Here is a 16971-nt window from a genome sequence, read left to right as displayed (position 1 = left end):
TTTCCGACGGTCCATAATCCTACGGATTTATGCAAGTATTGATTATATGAGTTTCGAACAGTCACGGACCTCACTAAAATACTGATGATGCGTGTCGTCTGTAGATCTGGACAAACAAAGTCATTTTGTTATACCACAATTAAAAGTGATTGTCGTGAATTGTTGACTATTCATAATCTGACCACGATTTTTTACCCAACCCACTCACATGTTCTTTAACTTACTAAATTTGATATAAAATAGGGTTTGTCCTTTAAACGGAGAAGTGAAAGTCGTCCCTAATTCCGACTTGCGGCAAAACGATGCCCTGCTAGGGACTCCTTCAGTCTAACATAGATAATGCTCTTCCCAGCTTGTTAGTAAAATCGCAGACCGTGGGAAGCCAGCAACAGACAGACGACGTAATTGTTTCATAAAATACGCCTTTTTCCAATTCCAGTCCGAAACACTAAAACACCAGAGTACGAAAAGCTTCATAATCCCCTACTATTGTTTCATCCAACTTAAAAGTGAATTTAAAACACAAAGCGCTCCGAAAATCTTAATTAAAAGAAGCCGAGAGAAGTTTTCGCTGAGACAAAGGGATGCCAAATCCGAATCGACGCAGATAAGTCGGCATCTTTCACTCGGAGTAAATCCCTTCGCTTATTTACAAAAACTCAGTTCACCGTCACAAAAATCTTTCAACCGAATGAAAGTGTCCTCACGCCCCTACTACTGTTATTTTTTTGTTATATTTTGCTATATTTTTTCATATAGTGAAGACAGCTCATCTTAAGTAAAGTTCTTTGATGAGAGACTTATATGACTGGGCGATCCGTCCGGATAATTTTGTTTTCGCCAACATTAAACCTGCCCTGTCACGAGTCCTTCAATGATATCACTTTCAGATAGCAGGCATATTATTAAGAAATCATATAATTAAGAAACAGCAATTTGAAGTCCTCAACGCATTGCACCGTATTTATCGCTAGCAAAATTATTCCTCTAATAATCTAAATAAATTTTATGTTATTATATAGCCCGAGCCATATACCTACGAAATGTATATAGTAACTGTAAACTTAGTTATGATGTCAATGCACGACTGTAGGTACGTTCGTATATTTGAAAATTTAATTTTGAGACAAATGGTAGGGCCCATGAGTCAACATTATTACCCACTTTATTGTGCCCAGAGACAACGGAGATTATTTTATTGAGCATTGATTAATGAAACTAGATGGTTGATAAGAATTTCTAGAACAAAAGTATTTGCCTAATAATGTTTATCCATCAGCCGTTAAGAGTCCACTGCTGGACATAGGCCTTCCCTAATCTGCACCACTCCGAGCGGTCTTGAGCCGTCTGAATCCAGCGGTTACCGCCGTCTTCTTCAGGTCATCAGTCCTCCTTTTGTTATATCTATAAGAGAGGTAAAATATATGTGTAATGGGTATCTTTTAGATGAAGGACAGTTATTTATATACTTAGAGGTATGTAGTACGAGTAGTTAACATATGTTAACAACAGATCACTTTTAGTCTCCAGAATTGTAAGGTACTTCAATATTAAGAAAACCCCTTTTCAAACTCTTCTCGAAGGTGTTAGAAAGTTTGGAGTTACAAGTACATTCCGGAGGGACCATCACAAGTATTTCTGTCTAATAAATAATAACAGCAGTATTAAGCGCTGCTGTGTTCTGGTTTGATGGTAGTAAGAGAGATATAATTATCCCAAGTTTTACGTAGTCCTCAGGGGTAGTAACTACCCTCAAGGACTATAGACTTATCTGGGATTAATTAAAGATGTTCATAGGCGACAGTAGCTACTTATCATGGATACATATCAGATGGATTGCATGCTCGTTTGCTACCCTATAGGTATTATAAAATACTAGCTGAACGGCAAACGTTGTGTTGCCATATAAATAGAAAAATGTTAAGGGTGAACAACCCTTATCACTTAGGGGTATGAAAAATAGATAGGAGCCGATTCTCAGACCTACTGAATATGCATATAAAATTTGGTGAATATCGGTAAAGCCGTTTTGAAGGAGTAGGGACTGGCATTGTGACACGATAATTTTATATATAAGATTAACTTTTTTTAGTATCCAAAAAAATGTAAAGTGTTTATTAGGGCCCGGTATATTCCGTGTTTAACATTGAATGCGGAGAATGACGTCCCCGGGGAGGTTATTACGAGATCTATCAAAGTCACTCAGACCTCACTGTCGCATCATTATCCTTACCGAGCCTGGAGTCATAAGGGATTTGTTGAGCCGCGCCCGAGGAAATAATTTTGTCCATATACGGGAATATTTCGAATTACTGCAACGTTTTTAGGATTCCGTACTTAAAGGGAAAAACGGAAACTATTACTAAGCCTCCGCTGTCCATCTGTCCGTCTAACACAGAGCTCTATATTATTAATAACAGTAATAGATAGATATTCGAAATTTACTGAGTATGTATACCGATAGCTGCTATAACAACAAATGCTAAAAATGAAAAATCTTGAAAGTAAATGGAGGTTACCTTAAAAGGAACCGCTATTTTTTGGTGTTTTTCGTTTTATCTATTGAACTGTATTAGACACACAGTTCAAATTTTCGCTGTGCATTTACTTCTATGGCCACTATGATAGTAAATCCTAAAAAGTAAAATGAATATTCGGTAGTAGTAGTAATTCGAAAACCTCAGTCTGCGAGAGCGGCTCGCACGGACTAATTATTTGTGATCCAATTATCAGTTCAGTCAACTCCACTCCCAAATCCTCGATGATATCCATAATATCATAGGCTATATCTATATTAAAAATTATAAAGCAGAGAGCCTCTGAAGACGAAGACTACAAAAACCAACAAATTGAACATGTCATCGTATTGTAATAGAATCGTTAGTTAGGTTCGAAAGGAACGCAAACCGATTGTTGGAACATGAGACACACAAAGGTTTTTTTTTTATAATATAGGAGTAGCAGACGACCATGCAGTATACTTGACTTGTATAACCCCTGATAGGATTAGATATTTCTACCTGAGGGCGACCACAAGTGCGCCACAGGGATAGCCCTGAGGACTAAACTAGAATGCCTCGGATAAGTATGTCTCCCTAACCACACCCAACAAACTAAAACACAGCAACACTTTACATTGCCATTTTTAGGCAGAAATAAATGTGGATGGTGCTGCCGGCGTCGAACCACAAAGAGTTCTATCACCTTCATTCTTTAAAATAGTTTACAGTCTTTGGAGTTAGTTTTTATGAAATAGGAGCATGCAGTAGATTTGGTGGTAAGTCACCACTGCCCATCTATATTCAATCAAAGGAAAGGTGGTGGAATCAGTATGGTAAATGTTTTATCCAGGGAGGTGCCTCCATCACACTGGATGGCCCACTAACTTACACGATGATAATACACGATTTTAATAATTTTATACCATTATCCCTATCACGATTATCAGGATTGCCGATTTTCAAGGCGGTGTTCGAGGTAGGTGGCGCCGCGGCTATGTGGTGCGGAATTAATCATAACTAATTAGGCAAGTGATGATGTTATCGATCTACAAAGTTCACGACTGAGTCGCTAGATAGATTTAATTATCGGGATAAAGTTCTGGAAAAGTTAACAGATTGCAGCAATTTGAAGGTGGTAGAACCCTTTGTGGTTCGACTCCGGCGGCACCACCGCTACACCTATTTCTACCTAATAACAGCAGCGTTAAGCGCTGCTGTGTTCCGTTTTGAAGGGTGTGGTAAGGGAGACATACTTTTCCGAGGCGTTCCAGCTTAGTCCTCAGGGGTAGCGGCGCATCTGTGGCCGATCTCAGGTAGGAATATCTAATCCTATCTGGGGTTGATTACAGATGTCCATGGGCGGCAGTAGCCACTTACCATCAGGTGGACTGCATGCTCGTCTGCTACTCCTATATTATTATAAAAAAATATATATATTACGCTTTAGTTTAATTATGAAAGCGCAGTTATTAGTTTTTTTTTAATTATATTATTGGTTATTTTTTTAACTTTCATTTATTTGATGTTGATAGCAGTGTGGCTCATGACTAATCGGCATTCTAACGGGCACTTTCCGCGAACCAATCAGGAGTCGGCGGCGAGATGAAAGGTTAATTGCCGCTTTTACAGCACCCTGTAGCTGTAGCATGTGACTGGCACGAGCACCCTGTATTACACGATACAATTTCTTGTTGGCTGATAAGTGTTTAGAAAGCACAGACTTTATAAATAAAAAAAAACATTTTTTGATCAGCTCATCAACAAATCAGATCAGATTTATTAACTGACTTAACACTACCGCCCCACTAAGCACAAGTTACACTAACTTAACGATAGCTATATAACAGTTCAGAGCAACGCAGTTAAATAACAGAGAGCTAGCAATAACCAAGTGTATTTCGTAACACAAATATTATATCTCGACATTCGGCAGACGTATTAATTACTGGAACATTATCATTCAGCGCCATTCAGCACCAACATTATTTAACGTCATATTACAACGTTAATTTAAACGTTTGACGTCGCACTAAGACGAAGCAAACACAATTATACCGTGGCATATGTTACGTTAATCAAATATTAGGTATTTGCATTAATGGGGAAAGGCGGCGGTATATAAACGTATGGAATATATGGAATGAATGCTATGGTGTAAAGCTCGCATTGCAAAGAAGGAAAAACGTAATATTGTTAACTTAAATCAAAATCGTCTTCAACACATTATTACCCCACTGTTGGGTGCGGGTCTCTCAGAGTGAGCAGTTTAGGCCATAGTCCATGGCGCGGACCAAGAGCGAATTGGTAAACTTCACACACCCTTGAGAACTGTTTTTTTGAACTCTCAGGCGTGCAGGTTTCCTCACTATAACCGTTATAGCAAGTGATCAATTTCTAATACGTACATTATTTTAAAAAATCAAACGTGCTTGGGGTATGCATGGTTTGACTCTGAACTTTTTTGATTTGTTCTGTTTGGAAAATTATACCTATTAATGGAGAGACAATTATATGAGGCACTCCAACTTAATAGGTACCTACGCATAGGTATGTCCGATGTCAGGTAGGACTCCAATCTTCTATTATATTGATTACAGATATCCATGGGTGACGGTGGCTCATTTGTGACTGCTTTATTACATATAAAACACTAATAGTTGTCATCGAGATAAATGTAGCAGCAATAAAAATCATAAAACAAGAAATGTACGACGTAACAACCCTTATTATCCGCAAGGAAGCTCGAACGTAGGTTATTGACAAAAGAATATCATTCCTTGTTCAAATAACCTTCATTATTTTAACCTGGTTAGTGGGAAAATACCTACATGTTTTCCCCGATCCCAACATATAGATAAGTCAGCAACATCGCAAAATCAACAAGTTGTACAAATTAGAGATAACAAAAGGAAAATAAGAGCGACAATTTATAAGTCGAACGAATCTCCAGATATATTGTGTCTTCGGAATGTTTGCTCGAACCATCGAAAAATAAAATTGCGAGAGCCTGATTGAAAGTTTGGAAGGTAGAGTGGCCCTTTATGGTTCGATTCCGGTGGCACCACCGCCACACGTATTTCTGCCTATTAACAGTACTGTTTGTATAATAACAGTAGTGTTAAGCGCTGCTGTGTTCTGGTTTGGAGGGTGTGGTAAGTAAAAAGTAATTAAACACCTCAGATAAAATAATGGTCAGAAATAGGTGTGGTGGTAGTGCCGCCGGAGTCGAATCACAAAGGGTTCTACCACCTTCAAAGTAGTAATATTTACGAGCATACGGTATAAATCAGCTGTAACCACGTGTATTTAACTGCCCCGCAATAGACGCTTTGTTGTAAATCAAATACTTTACTCATAATGTTCAAGAACAAAAAACCGCCGAACTTTCTCAGATATAACTCAAACCGTGGCAAAATTAATTCAATGACCGTAACTGCATGATGGCCGGGCTTTTAGGGTACCGTACAGAAAAAAACACAGCGAAAGTGAGGTGCTCTTTACGCTCGAAAATCGAGTTTTTTTATAATATAGGAGTAGCAGACGAGCGTGCAGCCCACCTGATGGTAAGTGGCTACTGCCGCCCATGGACATCTATAATCAACCCCAGATAGGATTAGAAATTCCTACCAGAGGTCGGCCACAGATGCACCGCTAGCCTGGAGGACTAAGCTGAAACGCCTCGGAAAAGTATGTCTCCCTTACAACAACCTTCAAGCCAGCACACAGCAGCGCTACATACGTACTGCTGTAAGGCTAGAAATACATAGTTGTGGCGGTTGTGGAACCGCAAGGGGTTCTACCACCTTTAAATTACGTGTATTATTATGATTAAATTAAAATTTTCTCACTCTGAAGGCTATATCCAGCAGTAGGACAGATCAGAACATGGTGTATATTATTGGTACCTAAAGCATAAACGATTAATTTATAGTACGGCAGCACTTGCGATCATAATGGTGCTAGGTTGTCAAAACTGACTAAAAAGTGGATATATATTTTTTTTATTATTTATTAATATTCACTAAACAATTTGTAATCTCTTATACCGTACACAATTATTCATTTTTAAGTAAGTAATATAAAGTGTAGTTTTTGAAATCGTAATTTTTTTACCAGTGGATATTGAAAAAAACATTCATGAAGTTGCCAAATAAATACTGTTTTCGAAAACGCACAGAAAACTCTGTCGAATTATTAACAGATGCAATTTGACGCAATACCCCCACGAAACTGAGCCCGGTTCGTGCTTAGCCACTGTAACCGAGTCGACCGGCCCTGCAGGGTCCGCAATTTGCATAATTCCAACATTTAGATCCCGCCACTCTTCATATCAACCGACTAAATAATACATGCAAATTGTTCTCCGGGAATAAATTTAATGAAAAATCTCGGCCGGGGTCCCTGAAGCTTGATATTGGACGTAGTTTGGACTTGAATTACAGACAGACATTCAAATATATGTAGCTATATATGTAGAGGAATGTGAAGAAAGGCTTAAAATAATACTAATTGTAACTTAGCACTATGTAATTATGTAAGTTAATATTAACTTAAGTATTACTTAGGTAGCTATATTTCAATTATCTAGAAGGTAATTAATTTCAATGTTAATTTAGATACAAGGGCGGTAACGGGATCGTATACCCTCTGAAAGTGGTACAACCCTCTGCGGTTCGACTCCGACGGCACCACCGTCACACATTCCTGCCTAATTAAAGGCTTTGCTGTCAACACTTTAAACGCTGGTTAATGGTTAAATAGGTGTGGTCTCTTACCACACCTATTTAACCATTAACCAGCGTACGCATCTGTTGCCGAACTCGAGAAGAATATCTTATCCTATCCGGGGTTGATTACGGATATCCATGAGCGGCAGAAGCCACTAAGTATCAGCCTGTTTGCTTCAATGTTTTTAAAAATGATATTTAACTGAGATCTATAGTTATGAACGGAATCTTAATCGCTGCTGTATTAAATCTCACTCTTTTATAAGATACGTGCATCTCAACTGAGGTCCCAGGGGTAGCAAGGTATATGTGGCCGGCTTCAGGTGATTTCAATCCTATCTCGGGTTGATTACAGATGATTATCTTCAGATTACTGATAGCCCTTTACCATCAGGTGGACAGCACGCCCGATTACTATTTTTGTTATTGTTCGTATGTAGAAATAGTACTAAAAGTACAAAAATATACTTGCCTATGTGATGTAAATAATTGGAATATTTGGAAATAAATCATTTAAGCGATTATACATACAATTTTAAAATCAAATAACGAATGTTTTAGGGTAAATTAATTAATAAAAAATATGTACTAGGGTTTGGAAGGTCGTAACAAGAAAAACAATTCATATTAAAAATATTTTATTTATAAAATCAATTATTCAGACAATTCAAAATTGCAGTAATATGACTTAATAGATATGCTTACTTCAAAATAACATACTTAACTTTAACTTCATAATCAAGCTTAGGAAAGGTCATACTGTTTTAATATTTAAGATTTAAAATATTTAGCAACTTAAACAAATATTAGTGAAGTGCCGAATAACAAAAACCGGGATTATGTGTCAGCTGAGTTATAGTCCACGCCAAATTTCTTGTCTGCTCTGTAGTTGTTGCACGCAGGAGTAGTTACAGTCAATGAAGTTGGAGAAATCCACAAGCGTAGACCTACTCAGCAACAGTAAGGGCACACTAACTGCGCTCTGTACCCGCGAGCGAGAGCGGGCAGCGGAGGGTGCCGGGGGGGGGGGGGGGGGGGAGGTTGTCCGCGCGTTGTCTTCGGCCCGCTAATATCTACAATTTGCTGTGGCGACGGTACTCGTTTCTATATTCAGAGCGGACTAGAAGTATGGCGCGGACTTTACATATGAACCGACCATCTTAGTCCTCAGGAATGGCAACGCATCGACTTCAGGTAGAACATTCTATACCATTTCAATCTCGTAAAAAGAGTAGACACATTACCTATTTGATTTTATTTCAGATATATTCATTTGAAATGTAATGAAATAAATAAATCTTTTAACGCATTGCACAAGAAAGAACGGACACATAAGACTAAAATAATGATATAAAGTACTACGCCGCGCACGAGCGACTAGAGTCGACAAACACCAATTGGTTGCTTTTGTATGTTTCGGGTTTTGCCTGCTTGTAACGTATCTTTAATTATTAATTATATCAATTCCACGCACCCACAAAATGTCAGTGCACGAAGTATCTGAAATTTTAACAAAAAATTAACACAGTATGACACAATCCTAAGTAATATCACACACAATACACTTTAAGCATAAGTGTTACGATAGAATTTAATTGTATAATAATAATAATAATATTTAACAATCACAGTCTAATTATTATTTTGAGAACAGTTAATGAGAACAGGAAAGGAAATAATCACATAGCTGTTTGTTTCTTGAAGTTATACTTTTTTGGGAAAAAAATTGAACGATAATATCGTAAGTAAATTTAGTGTCGTAATATTTTGTACCAATAAAAATTTTGAAATTATTTTATAGATTCTGTAATACTTTCACTTCCCGTGTGTGTACATAATTTGATACAAGCAGTTTTCTTTTTTTATATTAAATAAAAACGCCAAAGAAGTATAACTTCTCACATTCATATGTACACATACGCTTTTTATTTAATTTTTATATAAAGATTACGAGTAAGAAATAAGATAGATTTTGAGTTAAAGCTGTGAAAAATGCTGGAAATATTTAGACAGAAATACACAAAATATAATTATAAAATATTAGAACTTTATTAATTTGTATTTACTTCTTTTAGAATGTGTAAGAAAAAATATGAGAGTGAAAGATAAATTAAATCGAGACACGCTACATATATTTTATTATTTGCTCAGAAGAAGTATAAATTCTTACGAGCGTGTATAAGTACAGATCGCTTTTTTTGGAATTTGCACGAAAAAATAAAAATGGAGCCCTCGTTCCATTCGTGCCTCTGTTCGCCGTCTATCTCAGCCAGTTTTGCTACGAAACTACTGACAATAAATGTTTTGTAAATAAAATTGTATTCAGGCATATCATATGAAAGAGCTTGTTGCAGGAACCTAACATATATTTTTTATAGTTGAACAGGATATAGTTTTAAAGTGGTTCAAGAAAGGTGGTACTTGACCATTAACCAACCTTTGAAACTACTGAGGCTTAATTTGAAAAATACAGAAAATAGTTATTTTCTTAAATATAACAGGGAAAGCTATAAAGATTCTATGATCTTAAAATAAAACGAATAAACTCCATTTTTAGTTGGCAAACATATTTTCCCATACATTACGTATGCATTTTTTGTCCGATGACCGAAAAAATAAGTTTACATAATTTATCACTCTCATTTGAATATTATCGTTTAATTTGAAATAAATACCACTAAAATACTACGCAAAAATGTTTTAAAAATTATTTAAAATAATTCGTTTAAAATTCCTACATCCGATTTTTAAAATCGCGTACATTTGGAACTAAGAGTCTTAATGCCGACTTTTTTTATTTAAGAGATTTCAAATGGAAAATTAATTACAGCAATCTTAAGTGGTATTTAAAAAAAAAAGATTTTACTAGAAATATGTTTTTGACGAACTTTTTACATTTTTCGATATTTTGAGAGAAAACTTAAAATATTGAAGTATTAGGGCTTATTTAAGATTTTGGTAAAACATCTCGTAGCCTGCTAGTTCTTTATTATATTGCATAATAATAAAATAAAGTCGATAACAAGGTTGCTGCTACAAAGAATTTATTTAGAATGTCTCATTAGTAGTAGGTTATCCTTATCCTTATCACGATTGAACCAGCAGAATTTAAAAAAAGGTAGGTCCTTTAGTGGTTGCTTTCGCAAGGCATCACCGTCACACCTATTTCTGCCTAACAGTAGTGTTTAGTGTTGCCGTTTTTTTTTAAATATGAGCTACGACACTTATACGAGACATTTCAAGTTCCAACATAATCCTCAGGTAGGATTGCTCCCATCCGGGATCGGTTATAGACATCAAGTTGCAGTGGCCACTTAGGCACTTTCCATCAGGTGGACTGCATGCTAACTTGCTATAGTCTGATTCATAATTAGGTGTCCAAAATGTAAACAAACAAATGTCACTGTCAAAATTAACAACAAAGAAAAACTTTAACAAACTCAACAAAAAACGAAAACTTTATAATTATTCACAATTTAACAAACGCGCTTTGAAAACGATAATACATTCGAGTTCGATTACAATCATGAAAATGAATAACATCAGCTACGAAACGCAATGAGTGACCCCTACAAATTGGATTGTGGAGTAAGGCAAGGTGGGCTGACGTCACCGAGGCTTTTCAATCTCTACGTCAACCAGCTGATAGAGAGGCTCAGCGGGGCGGGTGTCGGATGCTCGATCGATGGACTTTCTATCAACAACATCAGTTATGCTGACGACATGGTTCTGCTGAGTCCCTCGGTCAGTGGCCTCCGGAGATTGTTAAAGATCTGCGAGGAGTATGCCGGGGTAAATGGACTCAGCTATAACGCGAAAAAGAGCGAGATTCTCGTGTTCAGGGGGAGAAACAAAGAATCCACTTTTAAACCCACCTTTCAACTATGCGGCTCCCCACTGAAGCAGGTGGCTGAGTTCAGGTACCTCGGACACATAGTTGACGAGTGCCTTGGGGACGACAGGGACATAGAAAGAGAGAGGAGGGCGATGTCGGTCCGAGGCAATATGTTGGCCCGCAGATTTAAGCGTTGCAGTAAACAGGTAAAACTGTCACTTTTTAGAGCTTATTGCCAAAATTTTTACACCTGCAGTCTGTGGGCGAACTATAAGCAACGGACCCTCAGAGCTCTGCGCGTGCAGTATAACAATGTGCTAAGGGTGGTGTTGGGGAAGCCGTGCTTCTGTAGCGCGTCTGCCATGTTTGCGGAGGCTCGGATCGATGACTTTTACGCAATCGTCCGCAAACGTATGGCGTCGATGATGAAGCGGGTTATGGGGACCACCAACGCCCTCCTTAGCACATTGGTATGCAAACCAGACAGCCCTCTCTGGGCCCGCTGGAATGGTGTACACACACGAGCCAACAAGTGTGTGTGTACTTAGAATTTAAGTTTTTTGTTTTAATTGTCTTTACTAACATAGGCTAAGTTGTCTTTAACACTAACCCCCTTGTTTTGTTTGTTGTACACTAACATAGTTTTAAGAAAATATGTACTAACCAAATCTATGGACTGTAAAAAAAAAAGGGTCTGAAATAAAGAAATTATTATTATTTATTTATTATTTAAAAATGACGGCAGAAGAAATGTTTTGGGTTCCGATTGTGTTACCATTATCACATTTTAATTTTCTACCATAAACGTTGTTTTTTATTATTAATACTGTATGGACGAAATTGAGGTAATATAAATATTAGAAAATGTGAATTGATCTTAATTTATTTAGATTATTATTTTATTATTGTTGTATTCATTTAATATTGTCATATATAAGAAAGTACCATTTGAAACGTATTTTCTTGATAGGTCAACATCTTTGTTTACATTTTGGACACCTAATTATGAATCAGACTATAGATGCATAAAAAAGAATAACTGATGTTGCAAACTTCATACATAGTACGTTCTCGCTTTATTTCATCAAAGCGATAAAAGATGGCGCTGTATACAGTGCAAATCTTTATTCCTAAAATAGTTATAAAAATATACTTATCTATACTGTTAACCTACTAACCATAATATAGGCTTCAAAGAGAATACCGTAATACATAGTGTTTTTTTTTTACTTTAAAATTTAATACAAGTCTTTCAAATTTCCAGTCATTCATATACAATTGCCAACGATCTTTCGTCCTTATCTTACTTCACCGTATTACTTTTTAAGACTGCTCCGATTATTGTTAATTTATTACTGTCCCGATACTGGGCACGTCTCACTTGGAATAAGGTCATATTCCTACCATGTTACTGCAAGCAATACTTAGTAATAAATTTATACCGAAGAACTCACGGAGCGTTTTTAGGGTTCCGTACCAAAATTGTAAAAACGGAACCCTACTACTAAGACTCCGCTGTCTGTCCGTCTGTCACAGGGCTCTTTCTCCTGAACCGTAATAGGTAGACACTTTAATTTTTTAGAGTATGTATAAGGGTGGCCGCTATATCATAAAAAAATCGCTTTCTACACTCACAGCCCCACACTAGAATTTCCTTTGTCGAGGGTGACATGGACACACACATACACAAACACCCAGACCCAGAAACATAAATCTAAATTCATCTTTTAGATGTCTGTCTGGCCGGGGATCGAACCCGGGATCCTCAGCGCGTCCGACCGATATGGTCATCACTCCGCCACGCGGGTCATCACAACAACAAATACTAAAAATAGAAAATATGAAAATTTTGATAGTACGGAACTCTTCGGGTGCATAGTGCGACTGGCACTTGGCCAATTAGGCTGTATTAATTCAACGTACAAAATAACGGTTAGATATAGGATATACACGTCAAACTACAAGTCTGCTCTGAATATAGAAATGAAACGCGTTGCCATAGCAAATTGCATGACTACACCTGCTCGCAAGCACTTCAGGGCGGACTAGCATTTTGGCTCGAACTATAGCAGTTATAGGACGGAAAGAAATACATATAAAAGATTTTTTAAATAGGCTTTCAGGGCTAAATCCGAAACTAGTAGTTAAATCCGTCATTTATCATTACTTCCCAGAACTTGATCCTTATAAGCGACCCTACCCGATAGTAGAATAATACAAGGTGCAATTTTTTTTTTCAAAATGAACTATTTATTTTAAATCTAATGATGCAGTTTTAGTTTTTATTTTTAATCCTTAATATTGCTAATGCTTATAGTTTCGGATTTGGTCCTGAAAGCCCATTTGAAAAACATACCCTGTATTTCTCGACCTAACAAGTTTAAGGGCCGATATCAACACTTTCATATTTTTAAGCGTGAAAACCGCTCCGTGAGTTCTGCCCCTTAGAAAACTCTGAGGCAATTACAATATTACAAGTATCCTCATTCCACTAACGCCCATACTTTACTAAGGCGACATAAATCATTATCCATTATCCAACAAAGTTGATTACAAATTTTGGTATTTTGCCTAATATGTAGTCCTTATTCTTGTAACCGCAGATTTTCATACTTGATAGAAGATATCATACATCGAATAGGAGTGTAGACATTTTTAGAAATCCATTTTAATTGATAGCAGTACATTTGTAGACACGTTAAAAATATTTGAATAAATTTAAAATCATATTTTTGATATAATTAGTAATTACACTTATTTATTTTAATTTTGAATGTTACCGTCAAAACACGTATTACCTGTCGCGTAGTAGCGTATCTGTTCGACAGACATAGTCCGCACCAAACTGCTAGTCCGCTCTGAAGTTGTTGCGAGCAGGTGTAGTCATGCAATTTGCTATGGCGACGCGATTCATTTCTATATTCAGAGCGGATTGGCAGTTTTACGCGGACTATACTCACAACTAGAACACTTAATAACAAGTAATGACAACCAAACGTCAGCTTATGTATGCTTAGGGTATATTGATGTCATCCCATGTTTGGGACCACGTGACAAGCGAAAAATATAGTTTTATTTTATTTCATAATAATAAATACAACTTAAATGTATGTGATTCAATAGTATGATTTTAAAAGTTTTGATGTGAAACATCTATAGCCGCACGTAAAACCGATTTCTGGCGTGGCGACGCATGGCGTGGACGCGTCGCCACGCTATACGATGGTATGTATATACAGTCTATATGCAGTAGTGTGTACGGTGTGGCGACGCGTCGCCATGCGCAATCGAATTCAATAAATAGTCATCGTTATCTGGAAAAAAATCGTAATATTTTATTTTATCATTATGACATATTTAGTTCCTATCACAATGTTCTTTTCTGCATATTACTTTTACAAAATAATGTCGATGTTTCACATCTGCCAGGCGTCCCGTGACGGCTCACATTTTTTTTTATTTATAGAACTATAAGAAAACATAATTTGTATTGATTATCAATCAGTCTACACCAGTGGCGGACTAACGTCGGAGGCCCGCAACAGAAAGCTGAATGGAGGCCCTCAGTGTAAAAACTTTATTTGATTTTACAAAACGACAAATGTCTTAGACTTATTCGCTTATTGATTCGGTGACCTTTTTTTTGTTGAGTGATATATATTTTATAGATTGTTTGGTTCTAACGACCTTTGTTTAGCGATTGTGTTTCGAGGATCGGAGGCCTGGGGCGGCACGCCCCTTCCCCCCCTCCCCTCCATTAAGCCGCTAGAGGTCTACACCCCTATTCTCATAGATTCGAGACACCGAATGACTATCACGTGACTATCACGTGTCCCTATCATAAATGCCGGTCATGTCCAGCGTGTCGTCGTCGTCGTCCTGTGCGTTCCTGAGGGCGCAGGGCTCGCTGTGGTTGTCCTTGAGGGCCTGGTCGAGGATGGCCTCGAGCTTGAGCTGAACGTCGCCGAGCAGCGCCCTCTGGGAGGGCTCGGAGGCCCAGCACGACTGCATCACCTCCCAGCACTCGTCCGTGAAATGTGGGAGACGCTCTGGACGGAGACCTGGAAAGAACTTGGTATATTAGTATCATTCATTTAGGATAAGACGTATAATTTAACAATAATGTTAGTTTTTTATTTATTTAGGACAACCAAGATAAGATACAGCAGCAGCACAACTCAATTAATAAGATTGAATATAATGTAAATAATTTAGTCATTTATAATACTAAGTTTATATTATAATTTAATTTAATTTACTTAGAATTTTGATTGATTTCATTTTGAAGAACGTTTCAACTTCCACACATAATTAATAAAGATTTTGAAATCAGTTAAAAGTAAAGTTCAAAGATTCCGTAACATACCGCGATACAAACATACATATAGGTCAAGCTAATAATCGCGTGGTAAATAAAATGAAAATTCGAGTTTCCACCCGCTAGGTGATCAAGCGAAACGTAGTCTAAAACTAATAAACTTATCATTCGTAATTACAATCTCACCTCTCTTCACTTTGCTCCACAGTTGTTCCTTATTCTGGAACGCCTCGAAAGCGCTGGGCAGCTTGATGTTCCCAGCACATACGTACCTGAAAAGAAACAAAAAATTAAAGTGTATATCAACTTCTCTGAGCTTTTCACGTGACATAAGGTATAGTCCGCGCCAAACTTTAGTCCACTCTGAAGTTTTTGTACGCAGGTTTAACCGGAGAGCCAATTAGGTTGAACACATCTACAAGCATATACTCCGGAGCAACGTAATGGCACACTAACTGCGCTATGTACCCGCGGGCGAGAGCAGGTAGCGTGGGATGCCTTTTGTGGCTGTGTTCGTCCCGCTTTTATCAATAATTTGCTGTTACGACGCGACTCATTTCTATAGGAATAGAAGTATAGCGCGGACTCTATTTTTAGTTGCCAATTATATGTATTATAATGTTTTTATAATATTAAAACAGCAAACGAGCGTGCAGTCCCATCTGATGATTAATGGCTACTGCTGCCCGTGGGCATCTGTAATCATACAAATGGCGCCATTACTCGTTACGTAACAAGATGGTTCCAGTTCAAAAGAGTATATCTCACCAGAACAGTATTCCGAAGGCGCACACATCGACAGCGTGCGCGTCACTACACTGCCTGTAGGGGGCGTAACGCGTGATGTAACGAGGTTGTCTCACCAGAACAGTATCCCGAAGGCGTACACATCGACAGCGGCGTCGTATTCCCCGAGCAGTAGTTCGGGCGCCATGTGCACGGGCGTGCCGACCACGGAGCCGGACATGAGCGCCTCGGCCGCGCAGAAGCCGAGGTCGGAGAGCGCCGCGCGGTCGTGGGCGTCCAGCAACACGTTCTTCATCTTCACGTCGCGGTGCACCAAGCCCAGCGAGTGCAGGTAGCGGATACCTGGAACACGGCACGTTTTTTTATTTACATGTACGGGGTGAATTTTTCAAACGAGCTTTCAGGGCCAAATCCGAAGGAGTTACGATGCTGATTTTGGTTAAAATATAAACTGCATCATTTCATTTTTGAAAATTTATGTCTCAAGCCGGGAATTGAATGAATTCATTTTGAAAAAAATAAAAATACATATTATTCCACTATCGGATAGTGCTTTAGGATCAAATTCTAGGAAGTAATGATAAATGATAAACGAATGGAAAAGCCTATTTTTAAATAAATACATATTTTATCCATATGCATGAAGATCTGTAATCAATCCCAGATAGAAATAGATATGTGTTAGGTAGAAATAGGTGTAGCTTTGGTACTACCGGAGTCGAACCATAAAAGATTCTACCACATGTAATATAATAAATTTGACAAAGGGAGATCTCCCGCCGGGCTAGGTGATCATGCCCGGGGAGCGACTTTGCTCCAACAGTGACAGTTCGGAGCTTGTAT

At 37.8% G+C, this 16971-nt stretch overlaps 1 protein-coding gene across 1 annotated transcript in view; it reads right to left on the bottom strand.

Moving 5' to 3' along the window:
• Positions 1-14522: 14522 nt before the first annotated feature.
• LOC140754706 (dual serine/threonine and tyrosine protein kinase) overlaps positions 14523-16971 on the bottom strand; it is a 34372-nt gene continuing 31923 nt past the window's right edge. The window contains exons 20-22 of the mRNA XM_073089754.1: positions 16245-16470; positions 15568-15653; positions 14523-15124 (exon numbers count right to left, since the gene is read on the bottom strand). Coding sequence (XP_072945855.1) covers positions 14889-15124; positions 15568-15653; positions 16245-16470 — 548 coding nt within the window. The 3' untranslated portion in view covers positions 14523-14888. The remainder of the gene's footprint in view (positions 15125-15567; positions 15654-16244; positions 16471-16971) is intronic.

The sequence above is a fragment of the Epargyreus clarus genome, unplaced genomic scaffold (genome assembly GCF_041222505.1).
Source record: "Epargyreus clarus isolate Ecla_fem2 unplaced genomic scaffold, WU_Ecla_fem_2.2 ptg000031l, whole genome shotgun sequence".
NCBI classification, from domain to species: domain Eukaryota; kingdom Metazoa; phylum Arthropoda; class Insecta; order Lepidoptera; family Hesperiidae; genus Epargyreus; species Epargyreus clarus.
The sequence above is the reverse complement of the archived record's forward strand: the minus strand, read 5'-3'. Positions and strand labels throughout refer to the sequence as shown.